Source organism: Podarcis gaigeae, assembly GCF_964106915.1.
Source record: "Podarcis gaigeae genome assembly, chromosome: 13".
In the NCBI taxonomy this organism is placed as follows: Eukaryota; Metazoa; Chordata; class Lepidosauria; order Squamata; family Lacertidae; genus Podarcis; species Podarcis gaigeae.
Window position 1 is genome coordinate 13,774,639 of NC_139689.1, and position 20,773 is coordinate 13,795,411.

Consider the following 20,773-nt stretch of genomic DNA (forward strand, 5'->3'; position numbering starts at 1 on the left):
ATGGGGCTTACTCTGGTTTACTTGCATTCTCCATTCATCATGGTTAGATCTAATTAATTTTATCTGCTCATCAAACATTTGCTGAAGGATGCCAACAGCAGTGGAATAGCAAACAATATATTTGCCACATATATAAAACGTATATGTATTATGAATGGACCGTTCTGATCCATTACATGTGTTGGTGAATTAATACCAATTGTGGCTCTCCATCTGTCAAATGAGTGGCACAGTGAGGTCTGCAGGGTCCTTTGTTGCCATCTTTTCCAAGGACCAGGTCAGAATTCATTTACATTTTCTTATCTAGGACTCTGAATTTCTCCAAGGAGACATGATTCACACAAAATCTTGGGGGCAGGGGAACCCAATTCAATGGGGCATATGTTATCTCACAGTACATAGATAAACTATGGAACTCACTGACATAGGAAACAATGGTGGGGACAGTGCATTTGCAGTTGGGTACGGCCTGAAGGTTTCCCACAGGTATCTGGTTGGTCAGTGAGAGTACAGGCTGCTGGACCAGATGGCCCATTGGCCTGATTTAAGAGGATCATCCTTCATTTCTAAGATCTTGGGTATGGATAGCTTGATGGCAAAAGCAAATAAGTCAATTTTACAAATGAATTTTCAATTATGGAAATTTGGAGTACATTAAATATATATATATAAAAGGAAGCAGCTGAACATATATTTCCAAATATTCTACTGTACACACAGAAAAAAGCATGAAAGAAAGCAAAGGGCAGGTTTATTATTTCTTTAATTTTTCTTCCTTATTAGCTGTTCCCTATTGTTCAGCTCAGGCCTCCAAATAATTATATAACATTTGGGGGAAAAGATGCAACCCAGCAACCCACCACTGGAGGCTAAGATGGAGAAGATCTCCACAGCTACCATATATTTTCCCTTGGTGCTCAGATAGGAAGGAGTAAAGGACAGCCAAACACTGCAGAAGACCAACATGCTGAAAGTGATAAACTTGGCTTCGTTGAAAGTGTCCGGTAACTTCCTGGCGAGGAAAGCCACAGCAAAACTTACAGTGGCCAGGCAGCCCATGTAGATGAGGACACAGTAAAACATTGTTACAGACCCTTCATTACATTCTAGTATTATTTCTTCTGTCATTGAATGCATGTCCACATCTGGGTATGGGGGAGAGGTTGCCAGCCACACAGTACATATGCCTGCTTGAACTATGGAACAGGAAAGGAGAATGGAGTGGCCTAGTCCTTTCCCCACCCATTTCCTCATCCTGGATTCTGGTTTTGTAGCCATGAAGGCCAAAACCACCGTGAATGTTTTTGCCAGGACACAAGAAACAGCAATTGAGAAGATGATACCAAAAGCTGGTTGCCGGAGGAGACATGTGACCTTCTCTGGTCGGCCAATGAAGAGCAAAGCACAAAGGAAGCAGAGCAGGAGAGAGATGAGGAGAGTGTAGGTGAGGTTTCGGTTGTTTGCAATGACAATGGGTGTGTCATGGTGTTTCATAAATGTACCTAGTACCAGAGCTGTGATCAGGGAAAGGAAAAGAGAGAAGCAGGCTAAACTGATGCCCAAAGGTTCTTCATAAGACAAGAAGCTGATATCCTTGGGTAGACATGCATCCCGGGTCTTGCTTGGATAGTGTTTGTCTGAGCATTTATTACAGTCATTCATATCTGGGGGGAAATAAATATATTAGGTGATACTGAAAAGTTTATTTTCTGTCTGAGAAGAAAAGAGCTCTATTTAATTCAAAGCACATGTTTTGTACTGTCTGATGCTCTATAATATGGTATTGTTGCAATCTAAGCTTTCTCTGTCTCATGGATATGCCAATAAACAACATGAGGCCGTGAGGGGAAAAGAAGTCCAAAGTATTTAATTCTGCACAGAAGGTTCAGCTGGGGATAACTCCCTAAAACAACTAAACATCATACAAAGAGTTCCAAACAGTTTTTTACGTTTGGCATAAATTCCACACATTCCATTAAGTTTAATTTCCTATCCAATCGAAACACTTTGTTTCCCTCACCCCATTTCCTCCTAATGCACTTTGTTGTCTCCTTATGATTGGTCCAAATCACAGTTTAAACGAAGGAGTTTCCTCATGGTCTGCTAAAATTTTATTTCAGGATTAGATTTCACCTCAGTATTGTATTTCACTCCAGTTACCGAGAATAGTCTGACCACAGTCTGAGCATACTCAGTATGTCAAAACCTTATATGGTATGATTCTCTGTACAGTGGTACCTTGGGTTACAGATGCTTCAGGTTACAGACGCTTCATGTTATAGACTCCGCTAACCCAGAAATAGTACCTCAGGATAAGAACTTTGCTTCAGAATGATAACAGAAATTGTGCGGTAGCAGCACGGCAGCAGCGGGAGGCCCAATTAGTTATAGTGGTACCTCAGGTGAAGAACAGTTTTAGGTTAAGAACGGACACCAGAACAAATTAAGTTCTTAACCCGAGGTACCACTATATTTAATTACCACAGTATTCTTGAATTTAATTGGTTCAGAGTTATGTGGTCCTGTAAGTGCTACAGCCAGTGCCGTTGCCATCTGAGTGTTTATGCACACTAGCCTGGGTGCAACCTGTGTAAGTCAGAAGGAGTGCCAAGTTCCCCTCTAGATATGCTCAGGACGCAAGATAGAAATGTGCAAAGACAAAGGCACGCTTGGCCAATCCACATAATGATCAACTCTGATCCGGAAACCAATGGATCCAGAACTGACCTCCACAGTCACTTACAGACTCATTGATAAAACTGTGTTTATGGAAGACAATCTTATTCGGCTATGAGTGATAGAAGAAAGAAGAAGAAGAAGAAGAAGAAGAAGAAGAAGAAGAAGAAGAAGAAGAAGAAGAAGAAGAAGAAGAAGAAGAAGGAGAAATGCTTTGAACCACATACCATCCAACTACTCTCAATGCATGGTCATTCTCATTTGATTGGCATATTTAGACTATCTGAAAGGCAATGATCACTGTCAGGGAACTGCCATCGGAGAGTCAGGTGGTGGAAGGGCTCAAGGAGGCTAAGAGACCCTCAGATGCTGAGGAAGGAACCAGCAGGGGGAGAGGGAGAGTTCCTGCAGAAACTCAGGCGGAGGGATGGCTCCAAGATGCTTCCAGTGAGAACAGCGGGGAGGGCTCAGGACCTCCGCTGGGGACGCCCACTCCGCGCAGGAAACTGTCACGCAGAGAATCCAGACGTAGAGTTTCCGTTAAGGAACTCTTATGTTGGCGTAAATTCCGGAAGCGTCCACTGCCAGCGATTGAGGGAGTCATGCTTTGAGGGCTCCTGTAAAGGCAGAGCTTTGAGACCTATGCAAAGCTCTGAGGGATTCAGCTTTTACGCACAAGCAGCTCATTATCCCATCACAATAACAAAGAGGCAGGATCACACACACAGTACATTATCTATTTTGAAACGTAAACTCAACTGTCCTTACAACAGCTTTCAATTATTACTTTTGAGTCTGGATCTATTTAATCCATTTATTTCTCCTACCATCCTGGATTGCAATCTTCCCCTCTGCACATGGGATGCAATCGTAGCAGCAAGGTGGCTTTCCCTCCTTCACTTTCTTGCTGGATCCTGGAAGACATTTCTCAGTACAGAGAGAAAGAGGCTGAGTCTATTATGTAAATGAAAGAGCAAAAGGATCAGCAAGAGAACAATGAGTTTGGAAATCTTCATGTTCCTGGGCCCCTCTCTATGATGCAAAGCTGAGTCAGTCTTTCAGCAATATGTAGAATGGCTATATTTTTTTAGTAGTAGTAATGGTTGAAGTGAAGTCATACTCCCTCTATTGTTCTGGGATGTGTAGTTGTTGTGATTACATAGCAGTTCCCCACTTTTTAGCAAGAAAGGCAAAATCTTGGGGCTTATCTATCCTCTTTTCTTCAGTTAAAAATCAGTATATTATAATGTTAAGAAATATTTATAAAGTATTCATAAATAAAATAAAATAAAATATTTGCCTTTATTCCTTGAGTGACTTCTAGCAGTAAGCTTTTGGCTCTTAATGTGGTACTTGGATGCTTTGGTCATATTCTACACAGTAACATGTAGTTTAAAAGACAATGAGTAGACATGCAGGTGAATATTCATTGTGTATGCAAGACTGAATCACCTTGGAATTATCTAATTATACAGTCCTACCTGATTAAACCAACTATTCCATGTTATGGCATCTTCATCAAGGATGAATGATGGGTCTGGAGAAGCCTGTGGATCTATCCTCCCAACACTCACTCTTTGCAAACTTTGGTTGGAGAATATAACCCAATTGACAATATTTAAGCTAGATACCACTTCACCATTCTGGTTGATGAAGACCACATCTCCAGCTGTATTGTTAAATGAGATACTTCTCAGAAAGTGATGGAGCTAGATTGAAAACAGAAAAAGCACGTTTGTATAAGGCTGCAGTTCTAATACATGGCTAAGGTATCTTTATCCTGTGGGCAGGACCTACAGCAAGTGGTGGGTGGTGATACAGTCAACTGTGAGTGGAGTCAGGTCCAAGGATGGAGAGACAACCAATTTTCTCTCTCCCACATCCCTTACTTCGTTTTAACAACCTTTCTTTATCTCCCCCTCCCTGCACCACTTTCCCTCTGTCCCTCTTCATCTCAGGAGACACCACAGTGGTGTGCAACCACATGCTCCGAGGGAGGATTTTGTGCATATGGGATAAAGAGAATGCTGAACATCTCTCTCGACCATTACCGCTGCTTCTTATCTGTGAATGCAGTGGCATCCCAGTGATCTCCATACTTCTCCCATGGAAGTGATTTTTTTTTCTCTGATATGAATGAGCAAGCTGACAACATTTTGGAAACCCGCACCTTGTGGCGGAATAACAGGCCTCTTCCAGTTGAGGATGTTTAGCCTATTACCTGCCAAAACTGTGGATTCTGATTCTTCCCTCTCCCTCTGTATGCCATTTCTCTGTGCCTGAGTCTGGATGAGAACATCACATGTAAAGCATGGGCCATGGCGTAGACAGCACAGTGGATACTGTAACTGTGGCCTGTCATGCTCATTTCAAAAAATGATCCGGGAAGGTTCTCCAGCTTCTCTTCTCCGGTGCAAATATTCCCCTCCAGCTTGCCTGCAGCGATATCTGGAAATACACATCCAAAGGCCTGTTGCCAGAAGTCCCTGATAAAACCATCCCCATCTGTGCTGGAAGGGTTTCTGTGCACAACATATTGATGAAATCCTGGTGGGTTTCTGAAGTGAATTTCAAAGGATATAGCACCATTGAATATTCCTGCATCCCAGTTCCTTTGAATGACTAATGAAGCGAACTCAAGCTGGGAAGTTGTTAACCATACTTTACTTTTTATATTGTATGTCATGTCATCATGTTCTGATAGGTATGTAAGCCATCTAAAAGTTGCCATGGAATAAGATTCTCCATAGGCAACTATTACATTAGCTGTGCTGCTAAAAATTTTATGGTTTATACTTGTCCCCTGTTGCAGCATTCCATCAATTTCAGAAATAAAACTTAAACTGGGGACTTTTTCTAGGAATGCAAAGCAGACACCACTCTTGGTAAATATTGGGGAAATGGTTTGCACAAATCTTTCTCCGTTGTCATTATCCATTGCAATGACTCCAATCCACGTCCACCTGAAATGCAGAAGCAAAGAGAGAATTCCCTCATACTGAAGGGCTTCTGAGGCTGCCATCTGGTAGAAGGGAAGCCCTGGGCTTTTATCATTCATCACCGGAGCAGAGCCATAAATGAGCTAAAAAGTAAATGGAGGAAGAGAAGAGACAAAGTAGATCCCTTTCACAGTATTCATATATATTATTAGGCAAACCCTGTTAGTTAGTTTCAAGGTTTGTTTGCCTCTCTCTCAGTTTTCCAAAGACACACATGCAGATGGGCTGAAAACGGGGATCATCTCCCTTTCCTCATTTTTAAACCTTTGATTTGATGAATGGAGAGGGAAATTTGTCTGTTTTATATTATTTTTATGAATCTTGTTTACACATTGATGACTGGAGCAGGGCATTGTGTCTACTTCACTTAAAAACAAACAAAAGTTTTTTATGTCATTGCAAAATTTGGCAGGGTCTTGTACAATGGATGAAACTGGATGGGGGAACATACCATGCCCCGAACAGCAGATTTCCTGGACATTATCTGGCTTTGTCAGAATTGTAAGTTGGGTTAGATGCACATTTCTTCTCTGAAGCTTCATCTTTCTTCTTCATGCTGCACATGCCCCATCACACAGCAAAACTGTGCTGATTCTTCTCAGACTTTATTTATGAACATTTATTTCACTTGTGAATCAGCTGCTATCTACTATTACTTTTCTCCTGTGGAACTGGATTCTATCTACAATTTCCCATAACCTCTCCGTGTCTTTAATTATGACTGGTGTGCTAAAGAGGAATAGTTATTGTACTGGCTCCTAATTGAAAGGGTTTTTTTTAGCTGTAACCCTTTCCCCCACTTCCCCAGCTACTTATTTGAAATACCCTCCTCACTACTTTTTCCATTGGCACCTAAAATATCATTGCTTTTATCCAGTAAGCAATTATCCCTCTCCCTCAGCAACTCATTTCAGATACCCTCCTAACTAAGCTGAAAATGATGCATAATGATAAATTGTTGGTGAGAGAGAAGCCCACTCTCCCATCAGTGGCCTTTGGCATATACTGTAAGTGATCTAAATGTGTGTGTAAGACAGGGAAGGTTACGGTACATATTTTTTCAGGTATTGCAACCTTACCCTTTATTCAGGTTTGTCTGTCTGTCTGTTTGTTTCCTTATATTACAATTATGTACCATCCTTCTTTTCCAAGGATCTCAAGGTGGTGTACATGGTTCTCCTTGCAATTTCATCTTCACCCAGAACTGATGCTGAGGAACCTCTTCCTCTATGCAAGCTAATAGAGGTATTGTACATAGGTGTCCTACCTGCGGAATCTTATAGATATCCAAAATAGTTGCCACATAAAAGGAGATTTCAGAATCCAGTCCCCCAATGACCCCAGTTAGACTATTTTCAACATTACATATATAGTTAGGGACAAATTTCTTCACCATGGATAAAAGCAGCAGTGTGGCAAGATATGTGCTCCTTGCACTGACATAGCTGTCATATAAGTGGAAGCCCAAGGTGATATTGGGTAGGATATGAGGGTCTTCGTTGATCTGCTTGACTGCAAATGCCAAGGACACGATGTGCTGGTAACCCTTAGGCACCACCCTAGAATGAGAGTTGCAAATGTATCAGCAGGAACTTCAAAATAAGTATTATTTTACTCAACAGAATAGTTAATCATATTGAGTTCAGTGGGGTTATCTCTCAGTCTGATGCAATATTGAATAGCTCCTACCAATAGAAGGTTCTCTCTGATGTTTATTTGAAGTCTCCTTTCTTGTAAATTGAATACCCTGATTTGGAGCAAGAGAAAACAAGCGTGTTCCATCTTCCTGGTGACAGCTCTTGATATATTTTACAATGGCTATCATGCCTCTCCTCAGTCTCATCATAGATAAACATACCAAACCCCTCATCCATTCCTCATAAGGCTTGGTTTCCAGACCATCTTTGTTGCCCTCCTCTGCACATGTTCCAGCTTGTCAATATCCTTCTTAAATTGTGGTGAGCAGAACTGGACACAGACTTCAGGTGACCAAGGCAGAATAGAGCAGGACTATTATTTCCTTTCATCAGGACACTATACTTCTGTTGATGCAGATCCCGTGAACCTTTCCATGTGTACTACTGGCAAGCCAAGTTTTTCTCATCTTAGATTTGTGTATTTGTGGATACCGGTCTTACTTTTGTCCAAGTTTTTAAATATTTTAAACTCAGTAGTATCTAGAGTAGGGGTTGCTAATGTGGGGCTCATGGGACGTCTTCCCTTACATGTCTGAGGTCTTTTTCTGACACTTACAAAGTCTCTGGTCTCTCTGGTCTCTCTCTGCAGTGACTTCCTTTTCGTGAGTCAGTGCTGGTCGTTCTATACTTCATAATAAGTACCTTTCAGTGCTGAAACAAAGCTTAGTCTAAGTTCAGAAAATGAAACCCTAAGGACATTCAGCCTCAGAACAGGTTTCTTAAAAATAAATTCTTACTTATAGTCTAGTGGTTCAGATAAAGTCTAGCAAAATGGGCTGCTCAAAAGGCCTCTCCCAGACACACAAACATGCATACATTTCAATACATTTATATTCATTTCTCTATCCAGAAATGGGAATTTCTCCTATATTCTCTTAATTCATAAGACATTTGTTCCTTTTTTTTTGCACCGGCATAAGTCCCATTCATATCTAAAGTGGATTCCCCCCGATAAAAGGGTAAACATTTGCTGCCTGACTCATTATTCTGAGGCTGCAACTCTAGGTTTGATCATTACATGGATGTAATAAATGAGTGGCTTAGTTCTTACACAAGCTCTTCAGGCAGCGCTGGTGGGGGTTCCTCAGTGAATGTTGCTGGAGAGGCGAGGAAGCCACCATGGGAAACAATGCCACCAATGAGGAACTCTCCGGGCTGATGATACATGTGAAGTGGATGATGTGGACCTTGGAGCCTGCATTTTGCTAGGTGAGCCTCACATACATTGTAAGAAATCAGTTCCAGCAGCAAGAACACTAAAAACACCATCCTTAATACAAAGGCAACTCTTTGTTTTATGCAGAAACTATGTTTTTTTTCTGGCAATACTAGAATAGGTTTTTCCAAGATAAAAATTGTCTCATTTAAATGGTAGATTAATTTCCTGAGGGGACACAATATGAAAGTATCCAAAATTAGACTTGCTGATCCCAGACAGTATTTAAATAATTCTGGTTAAGTTGTAGTATCCTTTGTGTTATGTTGCCAGTGGCCAGAGAAAATACACAGGGATTTTTGAGGAGCAGCATATTAATTATAGCCCTTTTAATAACCAAGTAGGAGTGTAGTTGTTCATCCAATGCTCGGGATTCCCTGTGGAATTGCAGAAGAAAATTGCTGAAGAAAATATTCAGAACTGTTATTTTAATTTCCCTTTCATTAGATAATATTAGACCAGTGGTGTATGGGTGAAATTAGACGTTAGAAGCTCATAATAGAAGACCTTGTAGCCAATGAAGACTCCAACATGTAGCATGGTGCAGTCAGCATCTTGTAATTTGGCTGAGTGGACCTGAATTCACACCAGCCATTTGGCATGACTGCAATGGCTGCTCATTGCTGTATTGGGGGGGTGACAGTTGTGTCCCCTTCCTCTCAGCCTCCTTCCCCTGTGCCTTGGGAATGCATGTTTGTCCAAACCCTCAAAGGCAAATGCCCCTGTGATTCTTGAGAGGTTGAGTTGGTGCTCCAGGTCCTCCTGTATGACTCCTTTTATAGAGCCCTGTGTAAAATCTCTCTTGATTCTGTCAGCCTCCATGAGCTAGAAACCTTAGGGAGAAAAAGTATTCCTGAAATCTCTCAGACCCCAAAGTTCATCCAGGTGCAGCTGAGGGTGGTCATGATTCCTAAAGTTGCTGAGCCTGACTTTCTAGCCTGATATCTCTGACTTCTTCTGCAAACTTATGCATTTTATGTTTTAAATATGTATTCTGCTTCACTTCCAATAGGGCAAGGGTTGGGGATGTGTGGCACTCCAGATGTTGAGGGATTCCAAAACCAACCAACCCCAGACAGTATGGAAAATGGTCAGCAATGATGAGGGCTGTAGTCTTGCAATATCTGGAGGACTATAGGCTTCCCAGCCAAACTTTAGGGGATTAAAAGCAGAGAACAAGAAAAGAAATAATATGTTTGCCTGTGTTTTTATATCTGCTGTAAGCCACTCAAAGTGGCCACGGAAACTCAGCCAGGTGGGTGGGTTATAAATAATAAAATTATTATTATTATTATTATTAGTCCTTCTTCCTTCCATTCCTGTCTCCACTTGAATACCCTGGACCTTCTGCAAGGAGGGCATAATCTTACAGACAATACTTTACAAGCATAGTCCACAGATGTCCACACAGAAATAATTTTTTTAAGGTTTAATGGGGCTTACTCTGGTTTACTTGCATTCTCCATTCATCATGGTTAGATCTAATCAATTTTATCTGCTCATCAAACATTTGATGAAGGGTGCCAACAGTCAGTGGAATATCCAACAATATACTTGTCTCATATATGATACGTATATGTATTAAGTATAGAGTGTTCTGATACATCACAAGTATTGGTGAAATAAAACTTTCCAATTGTAGCTCCCTATCTGTCAAATAACGGGATGCGGGTGGCACTGTGGGTTAAACCGCAGAGCCTAGGACTTGCCGATCAGAAGGTCGGCGATTCGAATCCCCACAACAGAGTGAGCTCCCGTTGCTCGGTCCCTGCTCCTGCCAACCTAGCATTTCGAAAGCATGTCAAAGTGCAAGTAGATAAATAGGTACTGCTCCGGCGGGAAGGTAAACAGCGTTTCCATGCGCTGCTCTGCTTCGCCAGAAGTGGCTTAGTCATGCTGGCCACATGACCCGGAAGCTGTACGCCGGCTCCTTCGGCCAATAAAGCGAAATGAGCACCACAACACCAGAGTCGTTCATTACTGGACCTAATGGTCAGAGGTCCCTTTACCTTTACTTATCTGTCAAATGCGTTGCGCAGTGAGGTCTGCATGGTCCTTTGCTGCCATCTTTTCCAAGAATGAGAGGGCAGAATTCATTTACATTTTCTTAGCTAGGACTCTGAATTTCTCCAAGGAGACATGATTCAGAAAAAATCTTGTGGGGAGGGGAACCCAATTCAATGGCGAGTATGTTATCTCACGGTACATTGATAAACTATTGAGCTCACTGACACAGGAAACAATGGTTGGGACAGTGCATTTGCAGTTGGGTACGGCTTGAAGGTTTCCCACAGGTATCTGATTGGTCAGTGAGAGTACAGGCTGCTGGACCAGATGGGCCATTGGCCTGCTTCAAGAGGATCATCTTCCAATTATACGTTCTTGGGTATGGAAAGGTTGATGGTGAAATATGACTGTAAGCAGTACAGAACAATAATTCCTAAATGAGTACTCCTATATTCCATGGCCACAATTGTACAGTTTCACAGATCCTATTATGTTGAAAGCTGTAAGACAACTTTGATCATTCAGAATTAAGGACAGATAAAGATTTACTTGGATATATTTTGACAAGAATTGCTTTGAGTCTTCTTGTCAGCACATGCTACAAGAGAATAATGTATGTGGAAATGTATGATTGTTTTCCTCAAAGTAAATAAGTTAATTTTACAAAGGAAATTTTATCAATAGGAATTTGGAGTATAGAAAAAATTATAAAAGGGAGCAGCTGAACTTATATTTCCAAATATTCTATGTAAACACAGAGGAAAACACAAAATACAGCAGAAAACAGGTTTCACGTTTCTTTAATATTTCTTCCTTATTAGCTGTTCCCTTTTGTTCAGCTCAGGCCTCAGAATGATTATGTAACATTTGGGGAAGAAGATGCAACCCAGCAACCCACCACCAGAGTACTGCATAGTTGTCCAGTCCGCGGCCCGCTCCCGCCCTTACAAGAGTCGCTTATCGCACTCGATATAATAAAATAAAGAAAGAGGGCATGTGGGAGTCATCCAGCCAAGGCAGAGGCTTGTAAAAACTGCAGGGGCCCCCTGACATTCCTCTGGGCAATGATTACCTTATACGGAGAGGGGAGTGTCAAGCCTTGACCGGATGAGGTAACAGGAGACTTTGGAAAAACGGCCATGCGGCTGGGAGAACAAAGGAGATAATAAAAAGTTGCCGGAGGAGAAAGGCTGGAAGGAGCAGCTCTCCAGCATTATGAAAATACACGCTACCTCATTGTGTCTTTTTTCTATGCTATGCTAAGCACCACCTGACTGGCTGGCTCCAACAATGGTTGGACGGTGTTCTCGAAGCTACAAACATGAGTCTGACCAAACTGCGGGAGGCAGTGGAAGACAGAAGTGCCTGGCGTGCTCTGGTTCATGGGGTCACGAAGAGTCGGACACGACTAAACAACAACAAATGTATGATTGTCTTCCTCAAAGCAAATAAGTCAATTTTACAAAGGAAATTTTAACTATGGGAATTTGGAGTCTAGAAAAAATTGTTAAGGGGAGCAGCTGAACTTATATTTCCAACTATTCTACTGTAAACACAGAGAAAAACACAAAATACAGCAGATGACAGGTTTCTCATTTCTTTAATTTTTCTTCCTTATTAGCTGTTCCCTATTGTTGAGCTCAGGACTCAGAATGACAATGTAACATTTGGGGAAGAAGATGCAAGCCGGCAACCCACCACCGGAGGCTAAGATGGAGAAGATCTCCACAGCTACCATATATTTTCCCTTGGTGCTCAGGTAGGAAGGAATAAAGGACAGCCAAACACTGCAGAACCAACATGCTGAAGGTGATAAACTTGGCTTCGTTGAAACTGTCTGGTAACTTCCTGGCAAGGAAAGCCACAGCAAAGCTTACAGTGGCCAGGCAACTCATGTAGATGAGGACACAGTAAAACATTGTTACAGACCCCTCTTTACATTCTAGTATCATTTCTTCTGTCATTGAATGCATGTCCACATCTGGGTATGGGGGAGAGGTTGCCAGCCACACAGTACATATCCCTGCTTGAACTATGGAACAGGAAAGGAGAATGGAGTGGCCTAGTCCTTTCCCCACCCATTTCCTCATCCTGGATTCTGGTTTTGTAGCCATGAAGGCCAAAACCACCATGAAGGTTTTTGCCAGGACGCATGAAACAGCGGTTGAGAAGATGACACCAAAAACTGTTTGTCGCAGGAGACACGTGACCTTCTCTGGTCGGCCAATGAAGAGCAATGCACACAGGAAGCAGAGCAGGAGAGAGATGAGGAGAGTGTAGGTGAGGTTTCGGTTGTTTGCAATGACAATGGGTGTGTCATGGTGTTTCATAAATGTACCTAGTACCAGAGCTGTGATTAAGGAAAGGAAAAGAGAAAATGAGGCTAAACTGATGCCCAAAGGTTCTTCATAAGACAAGAAGCTTATATCTTTGGGTAGACATGCATCACGGTTCCTGCTTGGATAGTATTTGTCTGGGCATTTATGACAGTCATTCATGTCTGGGGGGAAACAAATATATTAGGTCATAGATTTCATGAAACAGCGGTTGAGAAGATGACACCAAAAACTGTTTGTCGCAGGAGACACGTGACCTTCTCAGGTCAGCCAATGAAGAACAATGCACAAAGGAAGCAGAGCAGGAGAGAGATGAGCAGAGTGTAGGTGAGGTTTCGGTTGTTTGCAATGACAATGGGTGTGTTGTGGTGCTTCATAAATATACCTAGTACCAGAGCAGTGATCAAGGAGAGGGAAAGAGAGAAACACGACAAACTGATGCCCAAAGGTTCTTCATAAGACAAGAAGCTTATATCCTTGGGTAGACATGCATTCCGGTTCTTGCTTGGATAGTCTTTGTCTGGGCATTTATAACAGTCATTCATATCTGGAAATAAATAAGGATATGGTCCTTAGCTCCTTTAACACCAGCTTGCTGAAATGCTTACTTTCTGTCTGAGAAGAAAAGAGCTCAGCTCAAAATAAAACATATGTCCAGTACTCTGTTATGTGGTTCAGAGTGATGTCGTCCTATGATCGACACAGGCAGGGCCTTTCCTCCTCATGATATTTGAATGTATCGTCACACGAGATTGAGTGCAGCTTATGTAAGTCGGAAGGAGTGACAAGGACCAGTCTGCATACGATTCGAACCACATACCACCTAGCTACTCTCAATGCAATTTTATTCTCATTTGATTAACCACACTGGCTCTGGGATTTAGCTCTGAGGGCCTTTTGTCAGTTTTCCCATTGCGAGAAGTGAGGTTACAGGGAACCAGGCACAGGGCCTTCTTGGTAGTGGCGCCCACCCTGGGGAATGTCCACCCATCAGATGTCAAGGAAATAAGCAACAATCTGACTTTTAGAAGACACCTGAAGGCAGCCCTATATAGGGAAGCCCTTAATGTTTGAAGTTTTATTGTCGTTGAGGTTTTAATTTGTTGGAAGCTTTCCAGCATGGCTGGGGCAACCCAGTCAGATGGACTGAATATAAATTATTGTTACTACTGCTACTACCACCAATATCTGAAGGACAATGACCACCAAGAGGCAGGGACACACATACAATAACTTATTTCTTCTTTTGAAACTTAACCTCAGCCATCCTGACACCTTTCAATCAAATGGACCCATTTAATCAAATTCTTTCCCTTACCATCCTGGTTTGTAATCTTCCCCTCTGGACATGGGATGCAATCATAGCAGCAAGGGGGCTGTCCCTCCTTCACTTTCTTGCTGGATCCTGGAAGACATCTCTCAGTACAGACAGAAAGAGGCTGAGTCTAATCCATAAACGAAAGAGCAGAAGAATCATCGAGAGAATAATGAGTTCAGAATGTTTCAGGTTCTAAGGCTCTTCTCTATGTTTCTAAACTGACACAGAATGCCTCTACCAAGAGTAATTGCTACTTTTCTTTTTAGTAGTAGTAATGTTTGGCAAGATGTAATATCTCCTCTATTGTTCTGGGTTGCACAGGCACACTTTGAAGTTACTCTAGTGTCCCTGTTAATCTTGTTATAATCATTACTTCTGAGTACGTTGTCCACTAGGTAGGCATCTCTGGAGAAATTCTGGACAAATACATGAACTGGAATGGTGGTATCCAAGAGATTTAGCCCTGAGTATGTTAAGGGGAAAATATACTTTGGAATACATATTTTGAGATACCTCTCTTTTTTCAGACGGATGCATCCATTCCTTGTGCTCTTCACACCTTTGCTCTCAGCCCCCTCCTTCACTTTCTGTATCTTCACCACTTTTCCTGCTTCCACCTCTTCCACTGTCTCCTTTAGAAGACTAGTGGTATCCTGAACCTGCTCCTGCTGTCTGTTTTCACTTTTCCCCTCCTTTTCCCAACCACTTCATTTCTCCACTTTTCTCACAAGAAAGGCAAAATCATGGGGCTTATCAATTCATACATAGTCTTTCACTCAGTTCAAAACCAGTATTTCATATTTATAAAGAAATCCCAATTTCTTTGGTTTATTTTGCAATAATCTTCTTTATATACTTAGGATTCTGGTTGCAGTCTTTCAGAGGGGAAGAAAAAGAACCCATTTTATTATTCCAACTGACCTCCTGTGTGCACTGTTTGATGTAAGATTGTTTCAAGGTCAACATGATCATGCAAAAATCCACTGGATAGCTAACTGGTCTTTTTTTTATAGAATATTTATTAAGATTTTTAGTAATAATCCAATAAAAATAAAAATAACAAAATAACAAAAAAATAAAAATAATTAAGAACACACAGATTTTCCATTGCTAATTTTCATTACGCTTGTTTCCCGGACCTCCTCGTACCTCCCTTTTTTGTATTCCAATTCAGATTGTTAGTTCAGCAAATCCTTACCATTAAATTTTTACCTGTTTCTAACCCTTTTTTTCATATTCTCTTACAGCATTACAGCTGGAAACCACTTAATTTCTATCCAACATCATTCTAACATTCATTAATTTTACAATATTTCTGTAGATAGTCTTTAAATTTCTTCCAATCTTCTTCCACTGACTCTTCTCCCTGGTCTCGGATTCTGCCAGTCATTTCTGCCAATCCCATATAGTCCATCACCTTCATCTGCCATTCTTCCAGAGTGGGTAGATCTTGTGTCTTCCAGTACTTTGCAATAAGTATTCTTGCTGCTGTTGTAGCGTACATAAAGTTCTGTCCTTCTTTGGCACCAATTGGCCGACCATGCCCAGGAGAAAGGCCTCTGGTTTCTTCAGGAGGGTATATTTAAATACCTTTTTCATTTCATTATAGATCATTTCCCAGAAAGCCTTAATCCTTGGGCACGTCCACTAAAGGTGAAAGAATGTACCTTCATTTTCTTTACATTTCCAACATTTATTATTGGGCAAGTGATAATTTTTTGCGAGCTTGACTGTGGTCATGTACCACCTGTATATCATTTTCATAATATATTTCATAATAATAATTTTCTCTTAAGGCATTACATGCCGTAAACTTCATACCTGTGGTCCATAACTGTTCCCAGTCAGCAAACATAATGTTATGTCCAACATCTTGTGGCCATTTAATCATAGCAGATTTCACCGTTTCATCCTGAGTATTCCATTTCAACAGCAAGTTATACGTCTTTGACAAAATCTTAGTTTTGGGTTCTAACAGTTCTGTTTCTAATTTTGATTTTTCCACCTGGAAGCCAATTTTCTTGTCTGATAGCTAACTGGTCTTTCAGATGTACCACCTCTAGTGCAGGGGAAGTGTATGCCAAGGCCGTGATTAGCTGAAAGAAAACATGCCCTCCTGTGTCCAGGCCTTTTCATAGAAAAACTGGTATTTGACTTGGGCCTACTGATCCACATTCAGATCAAGATAGTGTGATGTAAAAATCACATTTGTATGGATGAAGCTGGTGGTGGTGGTGGGGGGGGGGGTCTGTGAAGGGTTGGTATTAGGGTGAGACAACCTAGCTTTCGCTATTTTCATTGCAATCAGATTCCCCAAGGTAAGTTTACACTGTTAGTCTTGCTTAACTGTATTTTATAGTAAATGAAATATTTGCCTTTATTCCTTGTTCCGACAGAGGGCTGCCTTTGGATGTCTTCTAAAAAGTTGTGTTGGTCTTTTATCTCCTTGACATCTGCAGGGAGGGTGTTCCACAGGGAACACTGTTCTAGGGATATACCATATTTTTTGCTCTATAGGATGCACCCGACCATAGGACGCACCTTGTTTTAGAGGGGGAGAACAAGGGGAAAAATTCTCCCCATCTCTGCTCAGCGCCCCTTTAGCAAAGCGGCAGGAGAAACAGAGCCCTTTCCATTTCTCCACCCGCTTCGCTGAAGGGGCGCTGCACAGCTCTTCCTCTCTGCTGAAGCCAGGAGAGTCTTGCTCTCCTGGCTTCAGCAAAAGGAACCTGAAGCCTCTGGAGCACAGCAGCAGTGCTCCCTCTGCGCTTTGGAGGCTTCGTGTTGCTATCGCTGATGCCAAGGAGTCTGCATTTGCTCCATAGGACACACACACATTTCCCCTTAATTTTTGGAGGGGAAAAAGTGCCTCCTATAGAGCGAAAAATACGGTACATGGTGAATTGGCTTCTTTATTTATAAAGTGCTTTATCCAAATCTTTAAACCAGGGATTCCCAGTGTAGTATTATGGCAACCTCATACAGCTCATTGGTGCATGCTCAGGCCCTCTCCTCTACCATTCTCAATTATTTTTGTTAATGTCATGAATTTTGCATTTTAAACTGAAGATGGTGCTGAAGTGAACGGAAAGTGGCATCTAGTGGCACATTAACTTTTCTCCAGAATGTTTCTGGATCCCACATGGGGCCTATAGAGAAGATAGAGGGTGCAGACAAGCTAGAGACATAAGTTACATAGAAGCAGTGGTGGGCTTACCTGCCCCTCCCCAATATTTTATTCAAGTTTGTGACCCTGCTTTGGCCATCCACTAATCAGAAACTTGCAGTTCGTTTTTTAAAAAAAATATATTTACTGAAATTTTCAAAGAAGAAAAAAAGGAAAAAACAAAAAAAATTAAAAAAAGAAAAGAAACACTCCACATTTACAAGCCTTATTTTCAATAACTTATTTCCATGACTTCCCCATGCCTCCCCTTCTTGTATTCCAATTGTAATTTTTAGTTCAACAAGTTCTTATCCCCAATTTTTAATCTTATTATATATAGTTCATTATTATATTTAGTTCATTTTATATAACCAATTTTAACTTATAAACATCAGTCTTTATACATCAGTAACCATTCTTAAAATCTTTTTCTAAGGTCGACCCCAATTCCCTTCCACGAATTCCCCAATTTTTATATTAATAACAAAACAAAATAAAAAACAAAAACAAAATATAATTGTACACCCTTTGGATTCCCAAACCTCACCCCCCCTTTCCCGGTTTCGATCCCCAACAAATATCTGTCGGTTTAACTGCTATCAGCCTGGAGACCTCACGTCTGAGGCTCTTAATTCTCTCTCAACTCCTCTCTGCCGGTTTTTTTGATAGTCCTTTATATTAAACACCAAGTCTCCGAGAAGCTCTGTCCAAATAATGTCCATTTTTCTTCCAGCCAGACCTCCATATTTAAAAGTGGAGCCCAAATCTTGTTTCTTGCTTGTTTTAAGTCCAAATGCTCCAAAAGCTCCAGCTTCCACCTTGGTCAAATTTTTAATCCATAGGTCTTCGGATCTCCACATAAGGAGATCTCTCCATTCTTCATTCTTCAATTCAAACCAAATTTTCATCATCCAGATCTTATTTTCCTTTATGTCCATCTTAACAGGCTTCTGTCTCTCCTTAATCATCTGCGGCATTGTAGCTCCTCCTTCCTTTCCCTCCAGATCATCATATATCTCTTTCTCCACTTTCTCAGATTTCTCAGATTTCTTTTCTTGTTCAGCTGCAAAGACTTTTTGTTCAACTGCAAAGACTTGAGTCAAGTCCCTTCCAGATTCAGTAAGTTATTTACTGTTTCATTCAGTGTTGTAACATTTGTAGCCAAAACATCACTTTGCTCTTGTAACTTTCCCAAGAGAAAGAGAACCCTATCCAGTTCAGTCAGTATTTTTCCACTTGCAGCCATTCTTGTAATGTCCCTGAGCCCCCTCTAGAGGGATTCTAGTTACTTAGTATTCCTTCCAGTTCCAACCCAAAAGTCCAATTAACTTGTTCTTCTTTGTTCTCAACAATTTATAACCAGATTGAAACAAATCTAACCAGCAAAGACACCAGAAACAAAGTTCTCTTTTCTTCCCAACTTTGACAGCTAGTTTGACAGCTGTCAAAATCTTCTATGTCTCTTCAACAGGCTCTCTCACGGATCACTCCCGGGTCCTGGGGGGGGGTGACATTTCCGCTCTCAAAGTTAACTCTTATCCTCCAGCAAAGATCACTTATACTGCCAAAACGTGAAATTAATTGCTTTTATCCACTATAGGATTAATTGCTTTTATCCACTATAGGAGAAGGTGTTCTCTCAACCTCAGTTATCTAGTCCTTGCTTTAAATTGTTTACAAGGCAGGGAGACGGACTTCCTCTTTGCGCCTTCCCCGATCGTGCCTAATCCAAAGAAAAATTTTCCCTTTTATAAGTCCAATTTCCGTATTACTCACGGGTTGTTACTTTTAGTCCAAATGTTCAAAGGAAGAAGTCAGCGCTCTCTGACCATGGCATGCGGCTTCACTCCGTAGGGGAAGCAGTCGACTCTCAGCACCGCGCCGCTCCCCGTCCCCCATTCCAAAGCCTTTAAAAAGGCTCCTTCGCGGGTCGGGTGGGCACAAATGGTGCCCGCCGAGCCACCAGATCCACAGGCTTCCACGCCTGTGGTTTCTGAGGGTTCCCTCATCGCCACCGCGGCAGGACCCGTCTCCTACTGAGCCGATTCCCTCCGGGGCTCGGAGACGATGGCGCTAACCCGGAAGTCCAGAAACTTGCAGTTCAAAAGACAGTGATTAGAAAGGCAGGGGGATAATTATTGCTTAAGCTATACTGAATCTCTTCTGAATTAGATAAAAATGTGACCCTACCTGGTTAAACCAACTGTGCCATGTTATGGCATCTTCATCAAGGGTTAATTTTTGGTCTGGAGGAGCTTGTGGATCTATTCTCCCAACTCTCACTCTGTGCAAACTTTGGTTGGGGAATATGATCCAGTTTACAATGTCCAAGCTAGATGCTGCCTCTCCATTCTGGTTGATGAAGGCCACATCTCCTGCAGTATTGTTAAATGAGATACGTCTCAGAAAGTGATGGAGCTAGATTGAAAACCGAAATGACAGGTGTTTAGAAAAGGCTACAGTCTAACACAGGGCTGAGCAACCTTTTTTTCCTGTGTGTAGAGCATTCAGCGAATGGTGGGTGGTGATTTAGGCAACTGTGAGTTGAGTCAGGTCCAAGCATGGATACAGCCATCCCATTTTCTTTCACAAATGTGCCAGTCTCCTTTTCCCACCCCAATTATTGATAGTCTCTCTCTCCCTGTCTACCTCCGCTTCCACTGTTTAACGTTATGGAATGGGGAATTGGACCAAAATATTAAATTCGATGCTCAATTTCTTGAGGTTAACTGATGATGTCATAACTTCTCAATATACTGTGTTTTTTAAAAAAATGGTGACAAAAGTTTTCAGTCATGCCAACTTTTGTTATTTTAAACAATGTATTGGAAAACTTTGACGCTACCTAAGCCTTGTAATGCTGGATTCAGCTGATACTACTGTCGTTAATGCATGACTGACTAGGCTAAAGGCCCACAGACATTATCCCCCAGTCACCTCAGAACAAAGTGTAGGAAAATATGAGAAGTGTGAAGGAATCATGCTTATTCTCTGATACGAGGAATAAACATCATCACTGTTTGTGGCTTCCTTTTGGGCATATCTTAAAGACAAACCTCCTTTCATCCCAAGTTCATTTTTTTGTACTGAGACAATGTGACTTGTATGATCAAGTTGGCTGTGGCTTTGTGCTTCTTCACCTGGTCTTTAGGATTGCTTTATTTTGTATTACCTTTAAGACTTAGAAGAAATATCCACAGGAATTGCTCTGTTGCTAAGAAATGTCTTTGCAGTGTGTTAAACAGAGGTCATTCTATAACAGAGGGCAACAACTTTAGTGTTGTCTCCAACTATGCTTTCCTCAGGCCCATTTTAATTAAGGAATCTAAATAATATTACAAGTTTCACAAGGAAAAGG

General features: G+C 41.4%; 1 protein-coding gene and 1 pseudogene across 2 annotated transcripts; both read right to left on the bottom strand.

The window, feature by feature from the left end:
- Positions 1-762: 762 nt before the first annotated feature.
- On the bottom strand, positions 763-5,734 carry LOC310829191 (vomeronasal type-2 receptor 26-like; the record flags this gene model as incomplete). Its single annotated transcript, XM_083707412.1, has 4 exons — positions 763-1,664; positions 3,504-3,630; positions 4,158-4,385; positions 4,898-5,734. 4 exons carry the CDS (start codon positions 5,732-5,734, stop codon positions 763-765), a joined length of 2,094 nt encoding a protein of 697 aa, XP_083563538.1.
- A 6,461-nt stretch (positions 5,735-12,195) lies between these two features.
- Positions 12,196-20,481, bottom strand: LOC310830412 (vomeronasal type-2 receptor 26-like; annotated as a pseudogene). The gene is made up of 4 exons: positions 20,353-20,481; positions 19,606-19,833; positions 14,250-14,376; positions 12,196-13,095 (listed from the first exon to the last, which is right to left on the bottom strand). The product of its transcript is annotated as a vomeronasal type-2 receptor 26-like (transcript).
- Positions 20,482-20,773: the final 292 nt, after the last annotated feature.